This window comes from Furipterus horrens, unplaced genomic scaffold (assembly GCF_987537825.1).
Source record: "Furipterus horrens unplaced genomic scaffold, mFurHor1.1.pri manual_scaffold_2, whole genome shotgun sequence".
NCBI classification, from domain to species: Eukaryota; Metazoa; Chordata; class Mammalia; order Chiroptera; family Furipteridae; genus Furipterus; species Furipterus horrens.
Window position 1 is genome coordinate 76,799,469 of NW_028327172.1, and position 18,955 is coordinate 76,818,423.

General features: G+C 36.0%; 1 protein-coding gene and 1 non-coding gene across 4 annotated transcripts in view; one reads left to right on the forward strand and one right to left on the reverse strand.

Annotated features, from left to right (window-relative positions):
• Window positions 1-5,075: 5,075 nt before the first annotated feature.
• Window positions 5,076-5,238, reverse strand: LOC150018858 (U1 spliceosomal RNA). Its single transcript, XR_016509508.1, has one exon. It is a non-coding gene; the product is annotated as a U1 spliceosomal RNA (small nuclear RNA).
• Window positions 5,239-9,489: 4,251 nt separating this feature from the next.
• LOC150018859 (platelet-derived growth factor D-like) overlaps window positions 9,490-18,955 on the forward strand; it is a 261,545-nt gene continuing 252,079 nt past the window's right edge. The window contains exon 1 of one of the 3 annotated variants that reach the window (XM_090267873.1): window positions 9,490-10,001. In XM_090267873.1, the coding sequence (XP_090123999.1) occupies window positions 9,878-10,001 (124 nt within the window). In that variant the 5' untranslated portion in view covers window positions 9,490-9,877. The remainder of the gene's footprint in view (window positions 10,002-18,955) is intronic. The other 2 variants (XM_090267874.1, XM_090267875.1) reach the window with 2 other exon arrangements.

Here is an 18,955-nt window from a genome sequence, read left to right on the forward strand (position 1 = left end):
GTATGTTGTCCAGATAGATTGTAAAGCTAACTCATTTAGTGAATTATAAGTTGGACAGATTGTTTTTGGCCTCCATTACCTTGAAATGACCTACTTCTTTCATATGGTTTCCAACATCCTTTCTTTGTCATATTTTTATTGTTTTTTACTTTGTCCAGTCCATTCTTGAGATTGCATCCCATTGATTGTTCTACATAAAATCAGTAAGCTTGTTATTCTTTCAAAGCTTCCTGAGAGGTTTAGAGTTTCACTCCAGCCTACTCTAAATCAGAAATGTCCAACAAAAGTTTGAACCAGAGGAGGCTTTTTCTAGTTTTGAAAATGGTTTATGCTCAAACATAAAGAATATAATCATGAAATATATGCCACAACTTTTCAAAGATGCCACATTATATTACACTTTAGAGTCACTTGAGGATTCTTTAATTAGTCACAGTCTATAATACTGAAAAATACTCACTTGTAAGATTATGTTGATGAGACAACTGAATATTGTCTATCCTTTATCAAAAGTCTCCCTTTTTAACAGAGGCAGGTTAAGGTAGGTTAAGGCCCCGGGCACAGAAGAAAATATTGGGCCCCTTAAAAAAGAGAGAGAGAGACAGGGAAAATAAAAATACATGTTAGCCATATTTTATGCAGCATAGTAATGAAACCAAACTTGGTGTCATTAGAAAAAAATGTAAAGTTGGGGTTTTGTGGTGCCCTTTAGAAGTTGGGAGCCAGGGCACATGCCCGGTGTGCCCGCTGTTAAATCCGCCTCTGTTTTTTAAACTTAAAATTTCAAATGGGGCACTTTTCCAGTTTTACTCAGGAAACAAATTTCTCATGGCCTCAAACTAAAAAAATGTTAAAAAGAACATCTAATAGAAGAATCAGGGTCAGTGTCTAACGATGAGATATTTTTTCTTCTACAAGTTAGCTTATTCAAAGTAAACTGTATTATTCATTTTGCACTGCACTTTCTTGAAGGTAATCCATTATAATGCTTCAATTTTATAGGAAGGAATCTAAGCCCATAAAAATTCAATATTAACCAAACTCATTAGTCTAGTGACAGAGCAGAATTTAGGATGTCATATCACAGTGTTTTACTTTCTCTGAGATCTAATGAGGAGAAGATAATAACAGAGTTATGTCCTCTTTGAATGGGCTAAGCTTCACAACATCCTGTCGATAGTGAGGAAAAAGGTCCTGCAATGAGTTGTAAGTTAGAAGTTTATTTAATTAAAAAAAGGCTCTGGCATGAGCCACTTGCAGAATAAGAAGGCTTCAAAGAGGCCATACCATGTTTCACTTCTTTTCCTCCATAACTTTTATGAGTTAGAGAAAGAAGACAAGCATATTTGAAAATGTAATGGAAAACATAATTTTTTTGTCCTTATAATGTAAGGAAAAGAGTATATATGCTGAAGATAGTATCACATCCTAACCTATCCTTTTACATATTTCTCTTTCACAGTGCTATGATATTTTCTTTAGTAGATTAAATATAAGGAGGAAAATCTGATAAAATAAAAAAGATTTTGAGTGCAAAGATAAACTCCATTTTAAACTTTTAAAAGCAACAACTTGATGGAATAGAATACACATTAGATGGGTTACATTAGGGAGAAACATAAAATTGCTAATTAATAAGGGCTAAATATTTAAGTTTATATATTGTGTTATTAAAAACTTCAATATTGGTTTCACTAAAAAGGAGAATAAATATGTAATATGGAACTACAAGGGATATAAATATAAGAAAAAATTTTCTTGAATGAAATAAAACTCTCACTCAAGGAAAGGAACATTTCAAAACCTGAATACCAGTTTCTTGCTTGAGAAATGGCAAAATAAGAGAAGAACTCACAGTATGACAATTCACTGGATGTAAGCCAATCTTATAAAGATAAAAGTGCAGAATTCTAAAGAGATTGGAAGACATCCCAGATCAATTAAGGAAGAAATCCTGCAGTACAGGCAACGTATTCATCTTTTAAATCTTAAATTTAGATAATGCAGCTGAAGGATGGATATATGAAAGTAAAAATATAAATACGTTGAAGAAAAGTTATATATAAAGGGATTCTTTTACATGGTAGACTTAGAACTTAATGACTCATTCTACTGAGCTGAATCACTGGTTAATTCAATGAAATAAAGGAAACAAATGCGTCACAGAACAGACTATCTGATTGACTGATTGAGGCTATTAGTTATCGATGAGTAAAACTGATAGTCTCACCCTAGCCATTTTTAAAAGTTCAAATCTGAACATTATTATTTTTTTTCAAATCTGAACATTATTGTTCAAAATATGTCAGCGCTATAGGTGGATAAATTGTATTTGACATATAATACTATGTAGGACTCTAGATATAATGTGGTGATTGTGTATATACATTACGTATAGAGTAAACCATATACAGTGCAGTATAAATTGAACAAACCTGGGTTTATGATTGTATTACCATGTACTATGAGTTTCTTCAAATTAGAACCTGGAAAATAGAAATTAGCCTTGCATTTGAGTATACCAAATAGAAACGTCATTACAGTTGTCTTGTATTTTTATGATATACATTTAGTATGTGCCACTTAAATTACAGTTTGAAAGACAAATATTTAACAGAAAGAACTCAGTGTCAAGGTCTGTTGAAGAAAGGCAATACTCGGGGCATATGCTCCCTCACCAATAACTGGAAAGAAAAGCAAATTAATGCTGCTTTGAAACAAATTAAATAAATCAGTGTTTTATTCTCTAAAAAGCCCTAATTTCAAAGTAATTTCCTCCTTTCTCAAACAGAGAGAACATAATTTTTTTAAAGAAAAGATGCTTAAAAAGTCTTTCTACAACTTACTTTACTATTAATAAAAATGGGCACGAAAGAACAAATATGACATATATTTATTGGCAAACAAGTTACCAGAAGTTAAAAATATGAAAGAGTTTAACAAAAGGATAATTTTAATTATTAAAAGACAGTCATTTGATGGGCTAAAAAATGGTGTGTTTCTTGGTGAGTCAATATAATTTAATAATATATTTTACACATTCTTAATATAAAATATTCTGTAATCATGTTGGTATTCTAGGTCTTTCAAATCATTCAGAACAATGTAGAAAAATTACCAGTTTGTAATTCTATGAGTATTTAATTTCATTGTTTGGCACCAAATATTCAAACATTATCTTTTATATAATTTTGAAAATAAACTGAGTTTAATCTAGTTTTTCTGAGTCAAGTTATAGGTCATAATCATTTTGCTAAATGTCTTGAAGCATTGTAGTCAATCTCTTTTCCAAATTTATCATACATTTTTTTTCTTTTTTTTAAAGTATATTTTATTGATTAGGTTTTTAGAGTTGTCCTAATTTATTTTCCCTTTGCTCCCCTCTGTCCAGTAACCCCCTTCTCTCAGAGATCCCATTGCCCCTTAGTTCAGGTCCATGGGTCATGCATATAAGTTCTTTGGTTTCACCCTTTCCTATATTATTCTTAACTTTCCCCTGTCTATTTTGTACCAACCAATTATGCTTCTTAATCCCTGCATCTTCTCCCATTTCTCCCCCTTCCCTCTCCCAGCTGATAAGTCTGCAAATGATCCCCATACCTCTGATTCTGTTCCTATTCTGATTGCTTAGTTTGCTTTTGTTTTTATTTCATTTATTTTTAAGTTCTGTTGTTGATAGTTCTGAGTTTGTTGTCATTTTAGTGTTCGTAGTTTTGATCCTCTTTTTTTAAAATAAGTCCTTTAAATATTTCATATAATAATAGGTTGGCAATGATTAACTCTTTAGCTTTACCTGTCTGTGTAGCTCTTTATCTGCCCTTCCATTCTAAGTGATAGCTTTGCTGGATAGAGTAATCTTGGTTGTAGGTCTTTGCTTTTCATCACTTTGAATACTTCTTGCCAGTCCCTTCTTGCCTGCAAAGTTTCTTTTGAGAAATCAGCTGATAGTCTTATGCAAACTCTTTTGTAGGTAACCCTGTTCTTTTCTCATGATGCTTTTGAGATTCTCTATCTTTCATCTTTGACATTTTAGTTATGATGTGTCTTGGTGTGGTTCTCTTCAGGTATAACATGTTTGGGACTCTCTGTGATTCCTGGACTTGTACATCTATTTCCTTCACAAAATTTGGGAAATTTTTCTTAATTATTTTTTCACATAAGCTTTCAATTTCTGGCTCTTCCTCTTCTCCTTCTAGCACCCCTATGATTTGGATGCTGGCACATTTAAAGTTGTCCCAGACATTCCTAAGTCTCTCCTTGTTTGTTTCAATTCTTGTTTCTTCATTCTGTACTGGTTGACAGTTTATTTCTTCCTTATGTTCCAAATCATTCATTTGGACCCTGGTTTCCTCCCCTTCACCTTTGGTTTCATGTGTATTTTTCTTCATTTCACTTAGCATAGCCTTCCCTTCTGCCCTTCTGTGTTTGCTGTACTGAAGCATATCTTTCAAGTTTGTGAGCATCTTTATCACCAGTGTTTTGAACTCTCTGTCTGGTAGGTTTGCTATCTCCTCATCTGTTAGGTTAGCTATCTCCTCATTACTTAGTTCTCCCTGTGGAACCTTGACTTGTCCCCTCTTTTGGGCCATATTTCTCGCTCTCCTCCACTTAACAGGCTCCCATGTTTGCCTTAGACTCCCACGTAGAGCTGTCACTCCTGTTACGTTCTAAGTGGCAGAACCCTAGGTATTCATCAGTAGGTGCGACCCATTTCAGCATGTTGTGGTGCTGTATGTGGGGGAGGGGTCTGAGATGGAACAATGCCACTTGCTCAGCACTCGCCCTTTTTTCAGGCATTTCTCCCACTTTCTGTATGTGACTGGCGCCTCTCTAGCTGTTGCCCTGGCTGTGGTTTGCAGAGTGGGTGGGTCAGTGGATGTTCTAGGACTGTGGGGACCCTCTAAACAATTGGACTCTGCTGAGAGACTAGTAGTTTCTTCTGTTACCCCAACCCCCACTGTTTTTCACAGTCAGAAGTAATGAGGCTTTATTTTCCCTGGCACTGGAACTGTGAGCTGCATGGTCTGATCTGGAGCTAAGAGTGCTCCCCAGGTGTCCCTACTGACCCCCCCCCCATGAAGAGAGTACAAACACAGTCCCCCATTACCACAAATTATGCAGTCAAGTTACCCACATTGGGGAAATCGCAGGGGTCAGCACATCCGGAGTGCAATGGATAAGCCTCGCCCTGGGAATACCACCTTCATGATCATGGTATCTCCCCTGCCACCTAAGTATGCTCCTCCTGACTTTTTAAATGTGTGACTGTGCTTTCCACCCACTGGCCACAGCCACTGTCACTGCTGCCTTCACAAAACATCCTCTGTGCCCCAGCTCTGCCCCTCTTACCTGTCTGGATGAGTATTTCTTCTTTATATCTTTGTTGGACTTCCATGCAGTTCAATTTTCTGGAGCTTATGGTTGTCTTTAGTTTTTAGGTAGTTGTATCCTTCTTAGTTGTGGAGAGAAATGCAGCATGTCTACCTACGCCTCCATCTTGACTGGAAGTCCAAATTTGTTATACTTTTAATCAACTGTATTTTATATATATAGTAATTTCTACCACTAAAACATGTTCTACTTTTCTGTAATTTTGTACATTTAGACCATTGATTTATTTAAAAGAAAATATAATTTTGAAAAATAAAAATAATTATTAGTGTTAAATGATAAACCAATTTTTTGAGCTATCATTTTATTTATATTAATGAAAATTTAAAATTTATAGACAAATTTTATTCTTATATATAATCAGACTTTCTAACAGCTGGTTAACATGCATTAGAGTTTGGTAAATATACATATATAGCACGTAGTAAAAAAAAAAAAAAAAGATGAGTAAAACCCTGACAGGTGTGGCTCATGGGGTGGGTTTTGTCTTACAAACCAAAAGGTCTCCAGTTTGATTTCTGCTCAAGGCGCATGTTCAGGTTGCAGGCCAGGTCTCTGGTTGAGGGTGTGAAAGAGGCAATCAATCAATGTTTCTCTCACACATCGATATTTCTCTCCATCTCTTTCTCCCTCCCTTCCCCTCACTCTAAAACTAAATAAAGAAAATATTTTTAAAAATTATGAGCAAACGCAAGATTTTTTAAATAAAACACAATATTCAGATCTTTGAAAGTCTTGAAGGTAATCCATTATAGTGCTTCAATTTTATAGGAAGGAATCTAAGCCCATAAAAATTCAATATTAACCAAACTCATTAGTCTAGTGACAGAGCAGAATTTAGGATGTCATATCACAGTGTTTTACTTTTTCTGAGATCTAATGAGGAGAAGATAATAACAGAGTTATGTCCTCTTTGAATGGGCTAAGCTTCACAACATCCTGTCGATAGTGAGGAAAAAGGTCCTGCAATGAGTTGTAAGTTAGAAGTTTATTTAATTAAAAAAAAAAAAAAAAAAAGGCTCTGGCATGAGCCACTTGCAGAATAAGAAAGCTTCAAAGTGGCCATACCATCTTTCACTTCTTTTCCTCCATAACTTTTATGAGTTAGAGAAAGAAGACAAGCATATTTGAAAATGTAATGGAAAACATAATTTTTTTTGTCCTAATAATGTAAGGAAAAGAGTATATATGCTGAAGATAGTATCACATCCTAACCTATCCTTTAAATCAAATTATTACTGCTAGAATATTTGTTTGAGATAAATGCCATTTTAAATCAACATCTTATAATTATTTTTTTTGAAAATTTCTAAACAGTACAGGTATCTTTTATAGTTTTATGAAAGTCATTGAACAAGGGCTAAATACCAAATAATTTATTTACATTATTCTGAGTAGTAATACATATTTATGGATCTGATTTCATTGTGTTGGTTCATGGTCTTCTAACCGACTATAGGCATTTAAAATATATTAGCAAATTCAGTATTGTGATAAGTTATTTTGAGATACAAGTGAAAAATAAGTTGAAACAGTTTATATTTTATCTTTATATCAGATCCTTCTCACTCTCTCAATATATTTTTATTAAGAACTTTTCTGTATACAATGATACCTTAGTTGGTATAATCAGTTTAATTTGGAAAAAATAATTATTAGGTAACATTTAAAACTAGGTTTAGCACAACTGGTTAAACTTGGGTGCCTAATTTTTTTGGTTTTATCATTGATTTTTGATATTTACTGACATTAAAAATAATCAAGGACATGCTGATTATATGTGATGTCCTTTACTTTTTTTAGCTAAATTATTTGACACTATGAATTCACAATGCCTTGTGAGCACACAGCACTCATTAGTCTTGGAAACAGTACTCTGTATACTCGTCAGCAGCCGTCCGTCTCGAGAGACGATGGTGTAGCTTCTTAAGAGTCTATCTGCACCGCCGAGAATGGCTGTGCAGTCCGACTCGGGAGTGACACGGTATCTGTCTCCTCCCATGTTGAATCGACATCTTGCGATGACGCTGGAGTGTCCTCTCCAGTGAAGCTGAAGCTACAGAGCCTGGGCAGGGTGATATGGAGGGTCTGCTGTTGCCCATGCAGCAGATCCCCCCTCTCTTCGCAGCTGAAGGGTCCAAGGGAAAGACGGAGTCAATACAGCTTGGCTTCAGGTGCGCCGCAGGAGTTGCCGGTGTTGAGTACAACGTCAAACCGCCTTAGGGACTCCGGCTCTGGATTTTCTGTCGGGGTTTACTCCCTTAGCCTTTCCCCTGAAGAGGTATGCCGCAAGGCAGCGGAGGTTTTTTGGAGTCAGAGTTTTCCTTCTCTGATGTGCCCTGACTGGAAGATCGAACCAGCGACACTTAGTTCGCAGGCCGACGCTCAATCCACTGAGCCAAACCAGCCAGGGGCACTCTGTATACTATAAATTTAATATTTAATATAATATATTTAAATAAATAATCCTCTAGCATTTTGATACTTCTTATTTTTTATACATCTTCATGTCAGGAATTGGGTATGAAATTTTGATAGGCATTTCCAACCACTTTTTAAAAATGGTATCATATATTTCATTTAACCCCGCAATCCAATCTCATCAATCTCTGACCCTTATGTTAATATAGACATGTTTTACTTGTCTATAGTCCTTCTCCAATAAAATGTAAACTCCAATGGATTAAAGACTTTTTCTCATACTTTCACTATTTTATTCCCCAGGGTCTTTAGTCTAGGGCATCACAAAAGAGGAAATTTAATGCTTAATACTTGTTGAATGAATAAATGATTGAATGCAGGTTTTATGGCTCTCCTTGATGCCTCTTCCAAGAATTGCTTATATCTTAAGATAGAGTAATCTGAACTTTTTTTCAGTGACTTTCAAACTTTCTTGATCATGCCCCACAGAATTAACATATCCCTGTGTTTATTTGTATGCGTGTGTGTGTTTGAAACAATACTTAACATTATTATCTGCAGTAAACCCTGATAATTAAATCTCTAAACTATTGTATTCCACACTATTATTTAAAGAATAATGCTTGAGCATAGAGTATTTTTAGAGCAGTGAAAACACTCTGTATGATACCATAATGATGAATATGTATGGTTATATATTTGTCCAAGCCCACAAAATGAACAAAACCAAGAGTGAATGAACAGTAATGTAACTTTTATGGATACCATACATAACCAAGAGTACCATCAGGCAAATTTGGGGCTTTTAGGAGGTGTTATGTAGGTTCATCAGTTTTAACAAATGTACTTCTCTGGTGGTGATGTTGATTATAGGAAGGCTGTACATGTGTGGACACAGAGAGTATGTGGGAAATCTGTATGTTTCACCCAGTTTTGCTATGAACATAAAACTGCTCTAAAATATAAAGTATTAATAAAAAAGAATAATGTTGGTCCTGATTTCACAACCCACAAACCAGCAGTTTGTAAAACACTATTTTAGACAAAAATGACAAGACTAGATCTCATGGGTGAACAGTTGAGAAATTATGTAAATTTGGACTTAGATTCAGCTACAAACAAAACAATATACTAAAATTATTTCATATAATTCTCAACCGGAACCATACAAACTAAGAGGAGATGGGGGTGGGGCATATGCAAACAGCCTGGATAATTTATTATACATACACATCACCACATGGGCCCATGACTACTAGAGCCCTGTGAGCTAGGAAGAACGGATTGCTGTTCTCCCTGAGAAATTACACTGACTCAGATAAGGTTATATCCACTGAAGTTCAAAGGAAAACACAGAATTGAGCTCCTCTGCAATTGCATTTTTCCACGTTTTCACTGAGTGAAATCTTGGCTAAATAAAACTAGTCAAGATCATTGCAAACTAAACACTTCCAACTGCAGCCCCCTCGCCAGACCCCACTATCATCAGGGCTTGAGCTACATGTACCTTGTGAGTAAATGAGCCAGTCACTTCCAGAGAAGCACTGGAATTCTACGTTCTATTTCCTCCTGGCCACCTTGTTCTCTGCTCCCTTTCTGATCCAACGTCTAGGGCTAAGCCCACGGTAGTGGGAAGAGACCTGGCCCACCGTCAAATTGGGCATGTTCAAGCTGCAGAGCCGGTTTCAGCCTAGCCAGGGGAGCTGGACTGCTGGTGCGGCTGAGAGTCCGGGTGCCCGCAGCTCTGGGGCGGATCGCCGAGCCGCCCGCCCCCTGCAGCCTGTGCTGCAGCTGCTGGCCGCCGGAGGGGGCGAACAGACGTCAACCTGTTGTTTGTCCCGTCACCATTTATCAACTCTCAGCACTGCAAGGAAGTGCGGAACCCACACGCACTCAGAAAGTTGAGCATGCAGGAAGTTTGGGGAAAGCTAGGCGATTAGCACAACTGCCCAGGCCACCTCTGGAGGAGCGCAGGCGGCAGAAGCGCGGCGCGGCGCGGCGTCAGTCCCCGGAGTTTCTCCCAGATTTTTCTTAGAACGACGCTGTCCCTTGGTCGCTGATCCCAATGCTCCGGCTCATCCTCGTCTACACTCTAGTCTGCGCAAACTTTTGCAGCTTTCGGGACTCTTCTGCAGCTCCACAGAGTGCCACCATCAAAGCTTTGCGCAACGCCAACCTCAGAAGAGATGGTAAGAAAATTAGATTTTGTTTCTTCTAATAGTTTAAAAAATCACTTTTTGTTGTCATTGCGCGAGCACGCGTCCTCTCTCTCTTCTCCCTCCACCCCCATCTCTTTTCTCTCTCAAAATCTTTCATATGGTGAATGCATTGTTGTTGAGAGGGATGAGAGGTTCATGCCTGTCCCCAGTCCTGAGAGAGTCCCCTTTTCCGGAATGCGACTGAGAGGTATAGGATGCGTTCTGGAGGGGATCAGATGGGTCAGGTGGCTCATCTTCCTACACTCTAGAGAAGTCATTTTAGTACCCAATAGTCACTTATAACCAGAACCAGATTTGCAGAAAGTTGCAGGCTGTGCTGCCCATCGGTCAAGCTCTTAACCTTTTGAACTTGAAACTTGGATAGATGGGGTATTTATAATAGGCAGAAGGACTCAAGAATGACTTTCTCTGGTGATTTATTTTTTAGTGGGGGGAGAAGGAATGGTGCATTTCAGTCTTTCAGTCACATCTGGGACAGAGTGATAGGTATGTGTATATATATATATATATATATATATATAATATATCTACACGCGTGTGCACACACGCGCGCGCGCACACACACATATATTTATTTATTTATTTATTTATTTATTTATTTACTTACTTAGTTATTTATTTTGAGGAGATGGCTGTGTGCAGCATGTTGCCCATTCTGTCCCCAGGGTGACTTTCCCACTGGGGTTCAAAGTGGCTCAGGGACTGAGTCAGTGAGAATAGGGGTTATGGGGTACCATATGTACCACAGGGGTACCAGGTTTCTGCTATTAGTTTTCTTACACAGAAGGCTTTCCAACTGTTTGCAAAAAGCAAAGCTCTTTAAACAGCTATTCTAAGCAAGGTCTCAAGCAGGCTGTGTGTTTTCCCTCACTCCGGAGAACACCTGGGTCATTGGGTCCCAGAGATTTTAATTGAGTTTATTCATTTTCTGGGCTTCCACCAAGACCTGAAGTTGATTTATTTCTCAATTCTCAACTACAGCTGATATTGCCAGCATTTTGCAGCTGTTTCTGCCATCTACCTGAACTAAGCCATAGTCTTGTGTTTTTCCTTCATCAATAATATCTTTCTCTTCCTCTGCTTGCTTAAAGTTCTAACACATCTCCTAAGAAGATCACCAAGCTAATCTTAATGGTGTCACTGTATGAGCTGGCAATATTTGATTGTTCTCTGGTAAATTCATATTAGCCACCTTATTCCCTTACCAGTTTCTCTCTTGGTATGTCCTTAACTTGGACTTCACTGAAAGGCTTTTGAACTTTGAAGCAAACAAACAAAAACTTTATTTTATTTTTGATGACAAATGGATGGCAGATTTCAGTATGTTCAAGTCATCTGAAGTGGTGTATGTGTGTGCAGGGTACAGGGAAGCCATAGAGTCAACTCCTAGCCAGAATATCCCCCTATATTTATAGTATTACTTTATTACAGTGCCTTTTTGATAACATTCCAATTTAGTTAAAGCACAAAACATTCTTATTAAACTTAAAAAAAGGTTTAGGCTCAAGAGCAATCATTTATGGTTTTGTTTTTTTGGTTTTTTTTTTACTCATTAATGTTTCCAAAAGGAGCAGTCTTCTTCTAGTTGAGTTTTTAAATTTGTTAATGTTTGCACTTTATATGCCCTTTCAGCTGCATAGAGTAAAATGCCATTTATAATTTACATGACTTCATAGCCATAATTTTGTAATCCTTGGCCTCTCAGTATCAGTTCCAAGAAGTCAAGGACAGAATATGAAAAGTATGTAACCATTGCCCATTAACCCAAGATTCCAACTAAAACCAAGTCATGCAGCTCATTTTTTTTGAAAAGAATATCTAATTTTATTTTTCTATATAAAAACTATCTAGTCTATATAACAAATGATTTGTTTTATTGAATTTTTTAAAAGTACCCTGGATTTATTTTTTCATATTTTAGCTAAAGCTCTTTTACAATTACTCTAATAGTACACACACACATTTTGATTAGATTGTCCAATACATTTCTCAATGTCAATCTCATTCTATAAACAATACAGGGGAAGGGGTAAGGGTAGTTAAATAAAATAAAATTGTCATATGCATAGTAAAAAAGTTTAGCTCTTATAATGTGTGGTTAGCTGGGGAATTTTCAAAGGCAGATTATTCTTGTGTTATAGGGCATGTGTCTCAAAGAGAGGCAATATTGCCCCGAAGAGTCAAAATTGGATCTTAGGAGGTAAAAAAATATATTTTTTGATACTACCATGGTCTGTGGTCCTCCAAAGGACCAGTACATACAAAAAGATTAACAGCTTATCTGTAGTGCTAATATTTCATAAAGTGAGGACATGATTAGAAAAAAAAAAAATCTAAAAATTCTCCTTAAATGGGGATTGACAATAATGTAAAGAAAATTAGAAACATTGCCGTAGAGTTTGGAGGAGACAGTAGGAATAGAGGGTCTTTAAAAAGTCTAGGCATTGGCTGGAAAATATTAATAATAAGAGTTAAGCTGATGAGAACAACTAACTTATGAAATTAAACCTTTGTTCTGATTCCAGACATGTTCAACTTGTCCCAAAGTTTCATGATGCCCATTTAAAAAGACCATACTCTTGACCTTTGACTATCAGACTAAGATAGGGTATAAGCTTGGGAAGGGCATGGACATGGAATATAATGAGGGGACTATAGAAGATAAAAGTTTCCAAATATTAATTTAGGGTCTCTAGAAGATCTGGCCCTCAGATTTCAAATGGTAAAAAAAAACACAACAACAAAAAAAAATAGACATGTCCCTTGAATAGGGGTTTTAGAAACCATTACCTAATGCTGGAACTATCATTATGCTTTAGTGTCATTGATTTCTCCCTGCTAACCCTGTTAGCTGCTACCTAGAGTCAAGGTTAAGAAAGGAACAAAGAAGGCAGGTATATTGTCCGGGACATGAGGTGGGTTGGATCCTTTCTAACCAGATTACAAAAACCAACCTCTTTTTGATCTACCTCTACTTCATAGCTTCAGATAACTGGAGGAGTTAAGAAATGATACAGATATAAGGTATATGGTTAGATAAATAATATAGTCTCCTTCTATTCAGTGTAGCGGAGTGGTCTGCTGCTGTCTCCTGGCCTTCCTGAACTACTCATTATATTATATAGTGGACCCTTGAACAACTTCGGGGTTAGGGTTGTCAATCCTGCATCAGTCAAAAATCAGAATATAACTTTGGCTCATCAAAACCTTAACTAATAGCCTGCTGTTGCCTGGAAGACTTACCAATAACATAAACAGCCAATTAAAAAATATTTTGTGTTATATGTATTACATACTGTATTTTTATAATAAAATAAGCTAGAGAAAAGAAAATGTTATTTAAACATTATTAGGAAGAGAAAATAGATTTATTGTATTTATCAACAAAAATCCAAGTACAAGTGGACCTGTGCAGTTCAAACCCATGTTGTTCAAGGGTCAACTCTTTTTGTTCTAAAAGGAATATCTGTAGAGCCCTTCTCAACACCTGTGCAATGACTAAAGGTGACCTAGTTCAGGATGGTGGTTGAATTTGGTCTCTGTATCCAAGAGGAAACTAGGTTCTATAGCTAAGAGGATTAAAACTAGTTTACAGTAATTAATTGAATATTTATACATCCTTATATCATATTTATTATTCTTTCTCAAACTAATTTACTTTTGATATATTTTTCCTGATTCACCTCTTGGCACAGAGAAAAATCTTCATCTGGCAATAGCAACCACATACAAGCGCATATTATTATTTTAGTGCCTATGTTCTTGGTCCTTTTATAATGATAACTGGCCAGAACTGGTATCGCTCAGAGTGTGGATCAAGAAGTATAAAGGTAGCAATTAACTGACATCATTACTTACTTATTTTAAAATCAAACTAGATAAAACTTCCTGCTTAAGGGTTTAAAAATACAGAATTACTCTTCACTTTCTTGACCTATAGTTGCTTTCAGAAACTACAGGTGTTGGATTGTTTAATATTCTAGTATTTGAACCATCTATTACATTATCATTACCTAGTGATAGGCCTGCAATTTTAGTAATTGCAGTCTTAAATTTTTAAGTACTCAAGTTTGTTTCTTAAATAACATGGGTTTCTAGTATCGTCATTGAGGACAGCTCGTGGATGCAAGGATCAAAACTTAAAGGGAAGGCAATAAGAACAGAGGACAATATAAACAAATTAAAGTATCTGAAAGCTAAGGATCAGATTAGTGTCAAAATCATATGTTATTTTGTATTTATGTTTCTGTTCAAGTCTAAGGGTATTAAAGCCTCATAATCTTATGGAATGTAGTGGTGATGACATATTTTAAATGCAACACAGTTTTGATTTTCCATCATAGGTTACATTGTTTAAAAGAGGCTCCTTTAAAGAGCCTACTTCAGCCAGGTATCCACAAACTATGTAATAGAAGATGCCAGTAGGTTGTGAGTTATAGTAATGACCATATTATGTTCATTTAATAACAGTGATTTTTGTCTATAAGATTTTTCCTTTCAACGAATGAAAGCAAAAGTTCATTGCTTCAGAACAATAGGGTCAAACAATGGAGCAAAGTCCCCAAGAGTTACTGATACCTAATGCCCAGCCATAAACATGCTGTCACAACGGACTCTTAAGCATTATTCTAAGAATCTGGAAGAATATGCATTTTTATGTCACTGTTCTGGAGAGTTGAGTCATAATGCAAATCATTTTCCTTCTGTAAATGACTCTTGAACATTTTTTGCTGAATGATCTGATTAGCATAAAAAGGCACTCCCTGAACACCTTAATAAAATTCTCCCTTGTATTAAAATAAGAACATCTTTTAAGCAAACCAGGTCTACGATATTTCTAACTCTCGTATGCCATGTCATCTCTGTAATGCACTGGTCTTTACAAAAGATCAAGATCACTTTAGAGAAGAGACAAGTTACCCTTTGTACTATCCGATTTCTTTGAATGTTATCTCTCCTCAGGTCATTCTTTAGTTGATCTGGGCTGTCCAAAGATGAAAGGACAAATAGTGCTTTAACCTGAGCTCTGCCACTGACCCTGCTGTAACTATTATTTATTTATTCAACAATTATTTATTGTATCTCTAATGTCTTCACTTTCCTGGGCCAGATGCTCAGTTACTAAGTATATTATGAATGAAACAAACATGATTCCTGACTTCTTGGGACAATACAGAAAAATAAGTACTTAGTTCTAGAGTACTGTAATTGTGTTTCAGATGCATTCCAGAGAGTCCCAAGATTCTTAAGACGTTCCTTAGAGGTCAGCACGGGCATACTGGGGAAGCTGAACATATGTAACTTCATGTTCTCCACCCCTTCTTCAACAGAACAATTCCATGTAGCTCCACATTTCTATTTCACATATTTGAATTCATTCTAAGATTTTTATTCCGAAAAAAACGTATTTCACAGATTAGAAAACATGAAACCACTGTGTAGTGTGATAGATGCTTTAATAGAGAAAATGCATAAAGAGTATTGAAATTCACAGGGTGGACCTAATATAGAGTTTAGGGATTGTAGAAGGCTTTCTGGAAGAAGTGATGTCTAAACTAGGAAATGAAGAATGATTTAAAACATTGGTGGCAGTGAAGAAGGAGGGTGGAGTTTCCTAGTGCAGAAAATAGCACTTGCCAAAATTTGGAGATGAGAATATAGGTAAGCAAGTGTCCACTAGTGAAGTAATGTTAAGGTGTTTGGCAGTCATGCTGAGGACAGGGGGAAGACTTAATTCAGGGAAAGCTATAGCTGGTTCTGTGTTGACTGCTGAATGCTATAGTGTTTCTGAGATGTCAGCCAGGCCAGTGCTGTGATCAAGACCAGTCTTTCAACATCTCTACTGCCTGGGGAGCATTGACACAGAATTAATTTTCATTACGATGGTGGAAATAGTGGAGGACATTCCTAACTTTCCTTGCCTGAAATCTACAAACATAAGGTGCCCAATGCCTCAGAATATCACTGAAGTTCCCTCACCCTGATATCCCTCTGCATCTAAGCACACCAGATATTAGACATTGTTAAATATGTCTGAGGTCTCATTAGATAAGGTAAATCATAAAAGTAACCTGTCTAGTTTTGACATTTTAAGTTATTTCACACTTCCACATTTCAGAATTAATGCAATTTAAAAGGTAACATTTTTACATTAATTATTTTTTAAATTTATTGGTTTTAGAGAGAGACAAAGGTAGAGAGAGCGAAAGAGTGAAACATTGACTTGTTCCTTCTATTTATGCATTCATTGGTTGCTTCTTGTATGAGTCCTCACTGGATATTGAACCCACAACCTTGATGTATCGAGACAACACTAACCAACTGAGCTATCTTCCCAGAGCACATTAATTCTTGTGAGAAGAACATTTTACCAAAAAGCTGAAGAGTGATGATCTAGAATAGCAAAAAATAAAGAATCCAAGACAAATACAGCAGCAGAAATGTCCTCCCCACACAGTATTTCAAAATCAAATGTAAATCATAAGCAAAGCAACAAGCCCATGAGACACTAAAATGTATAAGTATACAGACAGGAGGCAATATTTTCTTCTGAGGATTTTTTTTTTTTCCAGAACAGGAATGAAGCAAACCTTTTTTTTACAAGTGTTGATGATACTATAAAAATATATCTTTTCTCTGATCTTCATCTTACTATGTGGAGATATATATATATATATATATATATATATATATATATATTAAATTTAATATTGATTAATTAATACTGTGTTTTGTGCCATGTGCAAATTAGAGGTTTTTGTATAACTGGGAAACAGAGAGGTCTGTGAAAGGCATATGACCTGTCTTTCACTACAAGGAGTGATCTTTTGTCAGATTTTAGGTTTTTTACTTGAGAACTTTTTTGCCGAGTATTTATGAAGACAGTTTTGGGTACAGTGCTTTGCTTATAAAAATGAACCAAACATGATTTGAAAGCTTGTGTATTAAAATTCTTGATTTTCGAAATCTGAAATCTAGTATGCCTTCTTTGGACAAGAGCTTAGTGACAATTTCTGGTTGTAAGTTATGAGCATGGGTTGAACATGCTGTGTTAGTTTTGAACAAGTCATTTCAGACCCAATTGTGAGAAGTTGCTGAGAAGTTTTGCATTTCACTAAAACATTTAATAAGCAATCTAGCATCAGCCTACTGTTACAGAATTTAGCTATTCAGCAAACTCAGCTATGTAAACACAACCAAATAAACTAATAAATATGTAACAAATTCACTTAAAAGTCAAATTAGTGTCACAAAGTGTGTAAATGGGTTCATAAAGTTCATGTGGTAGACATTAAAAGACTGTTTGCCTTTATTTTCCCTGTACTTCATTTCATTTGTTTATGTGTATTCCATAGTCACACCAGAACAGGAGCTTGTGGTTTGATTAGCGAGCAGGACTCGTTTGAGTTATCACACTATCAGCATGGAGAAGTGTCAGTTAGTAGTTGTCTTACCTCCTCTTATATTTTCAGGTTTTGAAAAGCATTCTTAAGACCAAGCAAGCACAGCTGGCATAGACTTCTTATTAAATACAGTGAAACATGCTCTAACCAGCTATGAACTGAATGTTTGTGTTGCCCCCTAAATTCATGCCTTGAAATCTGTGAGCCCCAATGTGATGATATTGGAAAGTGAGACCTTTGAGAATCGATTAGATTATGAGGGCAGAGTCCTCGTGAGTGGGATTAGTACCCTTGTAAATGAGACACCAGAGAGATCCCACCTTCCTTGCCCCATATGAAGTAGAGCAAAAAAAATAGTGAATCTACTGGCACCTCAATCTTGGACTCTAGAACTGTAAGAAACATGTTTCTGTTGTTTATAAGCCACAGAATCTACAGTACTTTCTTATAGAAGCCCAAATGGACTAAGACTCGATCTATTTCTCTATGTCACCAAAGAATCATTATATTACAGCCCAGTAAAATTGCTGATATTTTAAATGATGTCTTTGAGTCATAAAGGAAAGCTTAGATTATATATTTGCTAGGTTTACCAAGATCATAAATTGAAAGTGGTAGTAATTTAAACATATATGGATTTCAACCGTGAAATTCATACTACTAACTTTGACAGCCTTGTGAAAATGAACCATAATAGCCTGATGATAAAGCACTGTTGTTACCATTCTTTTAGTGGTAACTAATAGATTTGTATTAGTCAAGAGGGAGATGAGCAAAGATTTCTGCCAGTATTTTGGATTAGATCCTATTGCAATTAGAATCTTTAATAACTTGAATGAAGACATGGAAAACATATCTTCCAAACATGCATATTTTAGCTGGAAAGTACAGTTAATAGTTTAAATTAGATGTTGAGGTTGGCTGACTTTTTCTGTAAAGGGCCAAATAGCAAATATTTTTGGCTTTGGGGGCCATAAATTCTCTGTTGCAAATACTCAACTGTGCCATTGTAGCATGAAATCAGCTAGAGAAATTACATAAATGAATGGGTGTGGCTGTGTTTCTATAAAACATTATTTACAAAAATAGGTAGTGAGCCTGCAGACTGCAATTTGCTAATTGCTGAATTAGAGAATCCATGTACTCTTAGGTTGAAATGGCTAGGAAGTAAAAGCAACTACATAATTATAAAATGAAATAACTTCAATTAACACAAGCTTATGCAATAATAGATTAGATAGATAGATAGATAGATAGATAGATAGATAGATAGTCTATATCTGTTCTCTCTCTTTATCTCCTAACTGGTTTAGTTGAACACACCTTATTCTTCAATAAATGATGTAGTTGTTCACCAATAATAACATCAACAGTATAAACATAGTAGTTTGCATTAAGAACTTATCTCAGAATCAGAGAGTCAGCAATGCTTTTCAAAGTCAGTTATATATGTGGATGGTTTCTCTCCTGTGCATAATTCTACCTCTTTCTGACTCCCTCAACCCTGAGACCTAAACTCAC